The sequence below is a fragment of the Schistocerca nitens genome, chromosome 2 (assembly GCF_023898315.1).
Source record: "Schistocerca nitens isolate TAMUIC-IGC-003100 chromosome 2, iqSchNite1.1, whole genome shotgun sequence".
Taxonomy (NCBI): domain Eukaryota; kingdom Metazoa; phylum Arthropoda; class Insecta; order Orthoptera; family Acrididae; genus Schistocerca; species Schistocerca nitens.
This window is the reverse complement of record NC_064615.1, coordinates 1,121,361,391-1,121,373,529: the sequence shown is the minus strand read 5'-3', so window position 1 is coordinate 1,121,373,529 and position 12,139 is coordinate 1,121,361,391. Positions and strand designations below refer to the sequence as shown.

General features: G+C 37.8%; 1 protein-coding gene across 1 annotated transcript in view; it reads left to right on the top strand.

Annotated features, from left to right (window-relative positions):
- The window catches only part of LOC126235593 (dehydrogenase/reductase SDR family member 11-like), a 102,817-nt gene that overhangs the window by 62,408 nt on the left and 28,270 nt on the right, over positions 1 to 12,139 (top strand). The window contains exon 6 of the mRNA XM_049944307.1: positions 524 to 676. Coding sequence (XP_049800264.1) covers positions 524 to 676 — 153 coding nt within the window. The remainder of the gene's footprint in view (positions 1 to 523; positions 677 to 12,139) is intronic.

Below are 12,139 nucleotides of genomic sequence, written 5' to 3'. Positions count from 1 at the left end.
CACACTTCAAGGACAGTGAGGACGCACCTGCAGCGTTTTCCATGGGAAGTGTTTCATCACCCACCATACAGCCCGCAATTTGCTCCCAAAGATTTTCCTCCCTGCTCAGATGAACTGCCGGCTATGAAGACAACATTTTGACAGAGACAACGAGCTGCAGACCAGAGTAGAAAATTGTCGGAAAACACAGTAAGCTGCCTTCTTGATGAGTGTATTCTAAAGTTGGTACAATGCTAGAATGGACGTCTAAGTCGGAGCGGCGACTATGTAGAGAAGGAGGTGGAAGTTGTAACTAACTGTTCCAAAACAAACATTTTTGATTTTCACTGCGGTTTCCACTTTGTGACCGTTTGTTTCTTACTAGCCCAATAACCGTCGTACGTTTAATATACTTCAACTAGGATAATAAGTTTGAGAAATATATAAATGATCCGTAGATAAATAATAAATTTCAAGGGCAAATAAAACAGTTTTTAAAACTAAGTATTGTCTTCTGTTTGTTAACCTTTGATTTTTGTTTTAGGAAATATCGCCAGGAATTGTGAAAACAGCTATATATAATAACTTAAAAAAGTATTCGCTTGTAGCACTGGAAAATATGCATACGCCTATGATGGAACCTGAAGACATAGCGGATGCAGTTATCTATATGTTATCGCAACCTCCACATGTTCAAGTACGTATTGATAATGGTCATAAAAAATGCCTAATTAAAGAAATATTTTATACACAGAAAAGGTTATCTGTATTTCTTCTTCCTACGAAAATTACAGACTATCATAGGTAATCCAACATCTTGCACAGGTTCTTTACACTAAAAAGATAGGTGTTCGAAATTTGATAAAAGTTTCATTAAGTTTTATAATGATAATAAATAAAACATTGGTTGCTACAAACGCACACAGCCCATTTCAGATAAATATTAAATTTACATCAAGGGCCAATAATAATAATACTAATAATAATAATTGAAGATCCACCTCGAGATACGATAACAGGATGTAGAATATTGACAGTGTAATAGCGCTTATGAGGAATTTATGTGACACAGACGAAATTGACGAAGTGGAAACAAGTAATTGGGTAAGAAACAATGTAGCATATTTAGTTCTGCTGATTCAAAAGGAAATAAAGGAGTGTATGAAAAGGATGAAAAGGATGAGAAGAATAGGACAGAATTTTCTTCTGTTTACAAGTCAAAAAGAAAAGAAACTTTGGTCGGCAACATTACTATGATCACTCAGTAAACCCTGCCACTTATTGTTAAGGGGATACGGAATCGGATTTTGGGTTAAAAAATCGAATTTTTTTTTATTGGCGTATTATATTCTGCCATGTTTCCTCTTTAAAATGACGTATCATACATAGCTCTACTACAATTATAACTATTTTATTTTTATATATTTGTGAGATCGGGTATTGCGCTTTAGTTATACACGTCTCTCGTGGCTGACCATGAACTTTTTGGCAGTACCTTTAAAGTGACATGAATTCAAATATCCCGGTTTCCAGCGACTATTTATACACTAGTTGCCCGAAAATGTTTCTCTCTGGTTTCCTCAAGTTACTCTTTGACTTTGTGGCGGGACTGTTTTGTAAACAGTGTGATATAAGAAAGTAGTTGTTGTTGAGTTATTTCGTATTTAGTGCTTCATTTTTCGCAGTGAAAATGCCTAGAGCTAAAGCAAAAGTATTTAAAAAGCGTGTGAACTGGCAAAAGAAAAGAAATAATGATTCATTAGCAAAGCAAAGCAGTTCATCATCATCACTGTTGGAAAATGTGAATCCACTTATTACTGATTTGCCGAACGAACTTACACCAAATGAAAACAGTGCTTCTCATAAAAAACTAAGAGATTTGGAAGAGAAATATAATTTACTTGATAGAGGGAATGAAGTTTTTGAACTCATTGATACGAATATATTGTGTGAAGCTCTTGAAAACAGTTTGTGCTGCAAAAAATGTCATGGAAACGTTTCTCTGAAAGTAGAATCCCATGTTGGCCTGGCTGCCCAGTTTAATTTAATATGCAGTGTTTGTAAATACAGCTGTAAGTTTCCAAGTTCGGTTTCAGTAACTGTAAATAATGGATACAAGAAAACTGAACTTTATAGTGTAAATATTAGGTTAGTTTATGGATTGCGAGCAATTGGTAAGGGCAAAGCAGCTGGTGATATGCTATGTGGTGTTCTAAATCTTCCAAGTGCACCTTCAAAGTGTGAAGCTTACTATTATGTACTAGGATCTGCAGTTGAAGATGTAGCACAGAAGTCAATGCAGGTTGCTGTGGAAGAAGCAGTGGAAGAAAATGACGGCAGTCGTGACCTCACAGTGGCGTTTGATGGCACGTGGCAGAAAAGGGGCCACACCTCCAACAATGGTGTTGTAACAGCAACTAGTGTTGATACTGGCAAGGTTATTGATGTTGCAATAATGTCTAAATACTGTAGGTGCACAGGCAGGCTGAAAAATGAACACAGTGATGACTGTATTGCTAATTATTATGGTAGTAGTGGTGGCATGGAGGTTGCTGGGGTGAAGAAAATTTTTCATCGCTCTTCACAGTGGTATAATGTTCGCTATGTCAAATATCTGGGAGATGGTGACTCTAAAGCATTCAAAGAAGTTTTGGAAAGCAAACCATATGGGAACAGTGTAAATATAAGCAAACTTGAATGTATAGGACATGTGCAGAAGAGAATGGGTGCCAGGCTGAGAAGGTTAAAATCAGTTATGAAAGGGAAAAAACTAGATGATGGGAAAACCTTGGATGGCAGAGGAAGATTGACTGATTCCATAATAGACCACATTCAGAACTGCTATGGCCTTGCAATCAGGCAAAATACAGGCAATCTTGAAGAAATGAGGAGAGCTATATGGGCTTTATATTTCCACACCGCATCCACGGATGAGCATCCACAACATGGTTTGTGCCCCAAAGGTGAAAACAGCTGGTGTAAATACAATAGGGGACTAACAACAGGAGATAAATACATTCACCACCACAGTCTACCATCAGCCATCATGGCAGAAATAAAGCCCATTTTCAGAGATCTGGCTGACAGAAGTCTTCTGATGAAATGTCTTCACGGAAAAACGCAGAACCCCAACGAGTGCTTGAATAGTGTGATATGGCATCGTCTCCCAAAAACAGTGTTTGTCGGAATTAATACACTACATTTTGGTGTGTATGATGCTGTGGCAACCTTCAATCTTGGAAATATAACTAAATGCCAGGTCCTTCAAAAGTTGGGTATGTGTGTTGGTTCCCGTACGGTACGTGCTATGTTCTTTTAGATCAGCACAGACTAAGGCATGCTGATAATATAATCAAGACATTAGTGAAAGAAGCAAGACAGGTGCAGAGGGGTGCCAAAAGAAGACTTGAAGATGATTATGAAGACTGTGAAGGGGGTATTAGCTACGGATCAGGAATGTTTTAATCTTCTTTCTCCGTTTCCCGTAAGTTTACTTTTTACTTCATCTAGGAACATTATCTCAGGTACTGGTCAACCTAGAAGTCTGAAATTTTTATGACGTAGTGACATAGGTCCCTATTACATACTGAAACAACGATTTTTTAATTACTTGATTTACAAAAGACTTAGGGGTGATAGTCTAGTAAAAAGCGATGGAAAAAATTTACTTAAAAATAAATGTACAATATCTCTGTAAGAAAATACTTTGACAATAAACTGTTGTTTCAGTATTGTTGTAACATATGAATGCACATACAGTAAAATTTTTACCTCTCTGTCTCCAGTAGTTTGTGAGAAAATGTTCCCTATAGTAGGCATATATTAACATTGCGGGGATAGGTGATTCCGTATCCCCTTAAATGTAGCATTATATACCAGCAGTAAAATACCACTATTTGAGCACAAAGAATGCAAATGGACTGCTCTATAAAAGACTAACTGAAAAGTGGGTAACCAACTGTGTCAGTCCTCATTTCGACGACCTCACCAATGATTCTGCATGTGAAATATTCACACTATTTTAATACACAACATTCTATTTCCTTTTTCCCAGTCCTCCTTAGTACCGATGTCATTGTATTCATCATCTCCCTTCCCATGTCTACTACTTCTCCCATTGGACATTCTCCTGTCTGTCTCTCTCCCATTGTCATTGTGATAATACCCTTCTCTCGCTCTTCCTTATGACTGTCTCTTTCTTTCGCTTTCATTGTCTCTCTGTGTCACACTGCCATTGTTATCTTTCTTTTCAGCCACTATTGTCTCCTCTCCACTTGTGTCCTTGGGGGTGGTTTCCCTGAGGCTTTGGTCTCTAGACTAGAAAACTTAAAAGCGTGGGTGGTGTGGGAGAAAGTGGGTGAATTTTAACATCTGGATCCCTGTAACACATGTTAAAATCGAAAAAAGGTTTAGAAATTCCCAGAGAACATCATGTTAAGGACATATGGTAAAAGTTTCAACGATTTACCAATACAGAAGCGGCCAGCAGCACAACTAGTAGCATACTTTTGGTGCCCAAAAACACAGTGTTTAGGGTTTTTCCCAAGTACAGCCATTGAACAAAGACTAAAGTAATAAAGTCCACACTAGACTACACCTGATTCTAAAGAACCATACAATTTACTCAATAATGTGAACATTTTAATTATCAACAAAATAGCCTGTGCCATAGCTAAATTTAACCATAGATCATAAAGCAAATAAAACCATAAAAGGAAATCTTAAGGGAAACAAATTTTAAACATCAATCCAAATTGAAGAGATAATACAGACATCAACAGGAACATTTCTGGGTATGGTGCCATTCTAAAAAAGCGGATAACAGTAACACAGCAGTTATTGTGTATCGAAGTGACTAGAATTCCAACCCAATCGAATTTTTTGTATCTAACATTATCACTGAACTAAAAAGAGACCACACCCCAAAAATTATAACGGTCTGCTGAAAAAATTCTTAAATTTTAAATTTTTTACTAACAATTAATGAAGCCCAGTACCGTGTTGTAATGAATAAACAGTCCTTGAGGCTAAGGTCTCAACCTAGGATTCACAAAAGTGGTTATCCTGTATGTCCAATTGTAAACGTTATAAACAAGCTACGACACAAAATACCACAAATCTTAATAATACACTGAAGAAATATTAAACTATCGAAAACAGCTTTTCAATTAACAATATTTTTGTGTTAATCAGCAACATTAAGTATCTAATAACGCTAGACACTGCAGTATTTGCCTCCATTGACATAGTAAACGTCTACAAAAATATATTCTTCAAATACAACCTGTCAGTAATATAAAAGATTTTTATTGGGTACAGAAAAGCTAACCAATGGAGAAATTTCTGAACTCAGGATATCGCTTGAATTAATGTTGTAACATATGTTTTTATTCAGTGGTAAGTATTATACACAAGATACTAGTATGGCAATGTATAGTAACCTGGTGTGTTTGCTTGCAGGCTTATTTATACATAACCTACAACAAAAACTATTAACTCATCCACAATATCCCGCCTAAATTATGTTGTATAAAAGATATGAGAGTTACACAACGGCTCTTTTCACTGGTCCAAAAGAGGAAGTAAATAATTTAGTTGATGACATGAATGGAATGTGCTTAAGTATCAGTATCATAGATGAATATCAGGGACACGAAGGAATTAATTTGATTCATATGACTATTTTCAGTATTTGTCGTCACAAGAACAAGCATACCTCACAAACATATAGAAAATCGACCACTGCTGATGTTACAATTACCAATAACGCATACCATCCTGACCAACACAAAATCTGTTCAGGTCATCTTGTAAGTGCTCGCTATGCAACACCATCAGTGAAGCAGATGAATGTAAATAAATGAACATACTTAAATCTATAGCCAAAAATATATAACAGTTCCCTCATAAACACCCTAGATGAAAAATCGAAACTTAACTTAAGCAACTACCATCACCATCAGAAGCCAAGAAATAAACGACAAAATTTGCCCACATTACATTTCTTGACAAAGTGTCATACAAACTTACAAATCTTTTCAGACCACATATTACAACAAATACCGTTCCACACAGACATTAAACTACAGAATAAGAGTTGTTCACATTAAAACAATGGAGAGTGGCATCGAAAGCGTGACATGCTCCTGTTCTTGCTACTGTACAGGACAAAAGGAAAAATTTTGCAACGTGTTACAAAGAATATAAAGAGGACTTTGGATGCAAAAACTTAAATAAGCCCAGATTTGCATCGCATATTGCTCATCATGAACACTTTATTGGTAGTATCAGTAACAATTTGTGCCCCACATATTATAAACAAAGGATTATAGGAGAGATTTACATTCACAAGCTAAAATCATCTCACAGAATCCTTAACCAACAATGTGAATTAATGTAGAACATTTTCTTTCAGTATTTTTAAGACATTCCAGACCAAAACAGAAAAGGACTAGAATAAGAAAAGGCTTAAAAATTTGGAATGAGTATATAATGAAAGCTGTGAAAGAAAAACAGGATGCATATATAAAATACTTAAGCAACCCCACTATTGAGAAGAAACAATACTATACGAAGAAAGGAAATAACGCTAAACGCGTAGTAAAGAAAGTACTTCAGGAACAGTGGGATAGGTTTATTTCTAATATCGAACATGATATCCACGGAAGACAACAAATGCCAAATAAGGTTTTAAAAGCATGAAACACACCAGAAAGACATAAAATACAAATAGATTGTCGTCAAGAAGAAGAGTGTATAAATCTGTACAGCGAATTGTGGTATGATCATAAAGCACAAGAAACAGAAATTGAACAACTAGAATAGAAAGGATTAGATGTTAGTGCAGATGTTAATTCGTCAGACTGCATTTCATCACTTAAGAACAGAAAAGCAACAGGAAAAGACGGCATTAAAGCTGAATTATTATAATATGGAGGAATGATGCTACACCAACGACTGCTACATCTCTTCAACCAATGTTGGAAGAAGAAGAGTATTCCCAACCACTGGACAACAGCTACAGTGATATCAATTTTTAAAAAAGGAGATAATGTTGTTGTTGTTGTTGTGGTCTTCAGTCCTGAGACTGGTTTGATGCAGCTCTCCATGCTACTCTATCCTGTGCTAGCTTCTTCATCTCCCAGTACCTACTGCAACCTACATCCTTCTGAATCTGCTTAGTGTATTCATCTCAAGAGATAATAGCCTATGCAATATTTACAGAGGAATAAGTTTACTGGACTCAGCATACAAGGTGTATGCTAAGATTTTAAATACAAGACGTAAAAACATAGCAGAAGCAGTACTGACTGCATGAGGAACAAGTGGGTTTTAGAAAAGGACACTCCTCAATAGATGCGGCTTTTATTCTACAGCAAATAATAGAAAAACGAAGAGAGTGTAATAAGTCAAAAACATTGCTTTTATTGACTTTAAAAAAATCTTTTGTCAATATCAATCGACAGAAACTTTGGGAAATAATGATGAATCGCGGATATCCAAAGCATCTTGTAAATGTGATAAAAAGTTTATATCGAGACACAAATATCAGCCTAGATCTCAATGGTGAAACAACTAAGGAGATACCAACTAACTAAGGGGTACAACAAAGTTCTGCATCTTTCAAACTTTGTCCAACACCAACATTAATGAAATAATACATATATGGAAATCAATATTTCATAAAGGCATCTACCTACACAGAAACATTCTTTTAAACAATTTACTATATGCTGATGAGGCAGTGATCATAGAAGATAAGGAAGATGACCTTCAGAAAGGAATCTACTTGCTAAAACAAATAAGTGGAAAGTTTACCATGGAACTTTCAAAATAAACAAAGACAATGGCCTTCATGGGGAAAGAACCAATCGGGACCAAAATACTGATAGATCAGAAGATTTTTTTTACCACAAGTGAAACATTTCAGTTGCCTTGGATGTAAAATGACACATGGCTACAGCAGAGATATTGAAATTAAGCTACATAAATTCAATTGGGTATGTGGAACAGTTAACAGGTACCTAAAAAACAAAACCAGGAAAGACACTCAAATTAAATTTTACAAAACTGTTGCAGTTCCCACACTGCTCTATAGAAGTGAGACCTGGATGATTACCAAGAAGCAAGAAAGCCGGGTTGAGGCACAAGAAATGAAATTCCTTAGAGGTGTTAAAGTTTGAACAAGAGACGGCAGGCTAAGAAATTAAGATATTAGAGAAGAACTGCAAATCTTTAGACTCAATGATAAAATTCGAGGTTACAGAAGAAAATTTAACGAACATCAACAAAGAATGGAGAGTGAGAGACTTCCCTAAAAGACAAGAAATTATAAGTCCCATGGGAGAAGAGAGCGAGGAATACCCCGACAGAAATGGGTGCCATAACAGGCAATTCCTGCCTAATACGGAAAGAGAAATGGAGGTGATAAGAAATATTCATCCTCTTGCATAAATTATATTCTCATAGTCACGTAACAAATATGGCATAGTGTAACCCATTTGCTCTTTAATTACATACTTAATATTTCACTTTGTTTGTTTGTCTCTTGTGTGACTTTTTAATCCATATTAGATGTACATTGCCAATATAAGAACATACCTGCAGCTGGGAAAACTGACTTAAATATGTTATCTGTGCTTGTATTCTCTCATGCAGAGCCCTTTCGCCGAAGATCATGAGTAGGAAAGACAGACATCTACCGATTTCATATTCTTTGTAATTACATCCAGTGTTTCCCTTCTGTGAATAAGCATCAAACCAGGCGTAGTTAACTATTGTGTATAATCGATAATGTGCATTGTGGGAACGTGTTTATTCTTGATATCATCATGCAGTGCCCTGTAAGTACCCATAAAATAACAACCTTTCCGGTTCGTTACTAATTACAAAATTTTCGTTATGTTTGCCAGCACTATCACCACGGCGTCTATATACATTTGGTGTACGACATAATGTTGATGTAATATGTACATTACGGTATGAACCTGCAGTGGCTCGAAAACTAGTTGATAGTACAATAAGTCGTATCAAAACTCCAAAAAAGCAACTGACTGTATATTTATATCCAAACAAATCGAAAACTCATTGATTAAAGGAAAACATGTGCCCGCCTCTGATGTTTTCACTGTCGACTTGTCCATCTGATAAAAGCGTAAACTGGTTATGTATCCCACCTGATACAGTCTTTCTTTTGCCCTATGTACTTGTAGCCACACTCACTCTTCTTAGTTGACAGTTAGTCGGGATATAATGCATGGTGACAACTGTTGAACTGTATGAAATACCGTTCCACATAGACATTAAACTACAGAATAAATTTTTTTCACATTAATCCAGTGAAGAGTGGAATTGAAAGCCTGGCAAATGCAAATTAACATGCTCTTCTTCTTGCTTCTGTACAGGACGCAAAAACTTAAATAAGACCAGATTTGCATCGCATATTGCTCATCATGAATACTCTTTTGGTAATATCAATAACAATTTGTGGCCCACCTATTATAAACAAAGGGTTACAGGAGGGATTTACATTCACAAGCTAAAATCACCTCAATGAATCCTTAACCAACAGTGTGATTCAATGTAGAACTTTTTCTTTCATAATTTTGAAGACATCCCAGGCCCAAACAGGAGAAAACCTGTAGTAAGAAAAGGCTTAACAATTTGGAATGAGGATATAATTAAAGCTGTCAAAGAAAAACAGGATGCATATATAAAATACTCAAGCAACCCAGCTATTGAGAAGAAACAATGCTATACGGAGAATGCTGATGCATAGCATGGATAATCCTGTAAATGCGAATACGGCATTAGTAATGTGCTGCTTAACACAGTCACATCAATAAAATATCTTGGCGTAACAGTGCAGTTGGAGTTGAAATAGATTCAGCAGCTCAGACTGGTAGTAGGGAAGACGAATAATCGACTTCATTTCATTTGGAGAATTCTGAGAAAAGTCGTTCATCTGTAAAGCAGACGGCGTACAGAATGCTAGTGTGATCCATTCTTGACTACTGCTCAAGTGTTTGGGATGCCCAACAGGCCGGATTAAAATAAGACATGGTACCAGTTCAGAGCGTGCTGCTAGATTTGTGACCCTTAGGTTCGATCAGCACGCAGCTATGACGGAACTGAAATGGGAATACCTGGAGGGACGACGACCCTGTTTTCGTCTACTGCAGATCAAGTCTACTGTCACCAACGTACATTTTGCTTAAGGGCCACGAAGATAAAATGAGAGAAATTCGGGGCCGTAACGAGGCTTATAGGCAGTTGTTGTTCCCTCACCCTTTATGCAAGTGGAACGAGAGAGGAAATAAGTAGGATAGGAAATGTATATTAAGGTGGTTTGCTGAGTACATACAAAGATGCAGAATGTGGTAGAACGACGGTGAACCACGAATGGGCCGTAACGTGGTGGACCTCACGCCTCATCACAGAATGGTGAAGCCCGAGGCTTGCCCACTTCGTGAAGCAGGCTAGGCGCGATTTGTGGCAGATGCGACGACAGAGCACAATGCTGGTGCACGCACAAGTGTCTGCATCCTTCAACATGAGCCTCAACAGCAGGCAACTCCCAGGCGTTCCCTCATTAACCGAAGCAATCACGATTGCAGCGGGCACTGGATCGTCGTGACTGGACCTTGGATCAATGGAGAAGTGTAGCCTAGTCGGATGAATCAAAATGTTTTGCGTCACCAGGTTATTGGTCGTGACGACCTCTTCGCTATGGATAGAGGCCGGTTGGGGTAGTATTGTTCTGTGAGGGACATTTATCTCGGCTTCCATGGGACTGTGGAAGTTATTGAAGGCACCTTCACAGCTGTGAACTGCGTGAACGTTTTTGTGGGACACCTACATCCCTCCTTGCTTGACGTACTCCTCGACGGCGGTGACATCTGGCACTAGGATAACTGTCCGTGTCACAAGTCCAGAACCGTGTTAAAGTTGTCTGAGGGGTGTTAGAGGGCATTCACATGACTCTCCTGTCTTGATCATCAGTTTCAACTGATCTGAAACACATAGGACATTGGGCCCAGATTCGTTCCCAGAAACAGTAGGTTTGTAATTTGTGGCAGTTGCCTAACCTGTGCGTTGCTATCTAGCGCCACATACCTGCAGAAACCTACCAAGAACTTCAAAATTCCATGGAACGCTGAATGGCTTCTGCATTGCGCTTCAAAGGTGAACCAATACGCAGCTAAGCAGCTGGTCCTAATATTACGTCTCATCAGTGTAGGTGTTTCTATGAACGCTGTTGGGGATTTAATGGAATTACATAAATGATTGAGCCGTTCTCAGTACACGCTCGATTATCCCCGTTCTCTTTTCATCTCACCTGCCAAGACTTACAAGAGCGTGAAGAGAACAGATGGAGATACAGTTCTGTCTCACTCTCAATAAAGGAAAGTGCTGTGACATTGAAATGCATTACTTGCCCCAGCTTTATTACAATTGTTATATTTGTTAAAAATAAAGTTTTTGTGATTTGGATTCTGGACATTGAGTTGACTCTGAGCAAGGCAGGGTTGAAGTTACGTCCGAGCCGTACTTCTTTCACATCAAAGACATCGCACATATTCTCAGCAGCTGCCGGGCGGGTGGCCAGAATGTGGGAGCGAATGGGCATCAGTGAGCAGCAGGGACACGCAGTGTTGCTCTCTAGATGATTAACCGCGAGTGTGCGCCATATACTGCCCCAGAAAATCACCACGGACACTTAGTCAGACAGCAACAATTTTAATTAAAATGAGAAATTGTAGCCTGAGTACGGGGCTGACTGAAAAAAGAAAACAGGATTTTAACACTAACTAATACTGTAAAATAATATCAAAGGTACGCAGCCTAAGAGGATGGCTGTCTAAAATACTTTTTCATATACACGCTGGTGGACTCTTGTTGCTAAATACACAATCTTGAAGGAAAGTGATAGTAACAACGTTAAATGATATTCCCGAATGTGGACCGCCAGGTGGTGGTTACTATTGTTCTTTCAGTTAAAATGCTTGCTACGTCAAGTCAGTTCTGTTGAATGAACAGCAAAAAACTTCCTTTCAGCTGTACTATGGAAAAGCAAAGTCTTGTAGAACGAATATCTTTCACACGTTCATGTTACAACAGTCTTTATTCTTTTGAGAGTTGTTCTTCCTGTGAAGTCTTC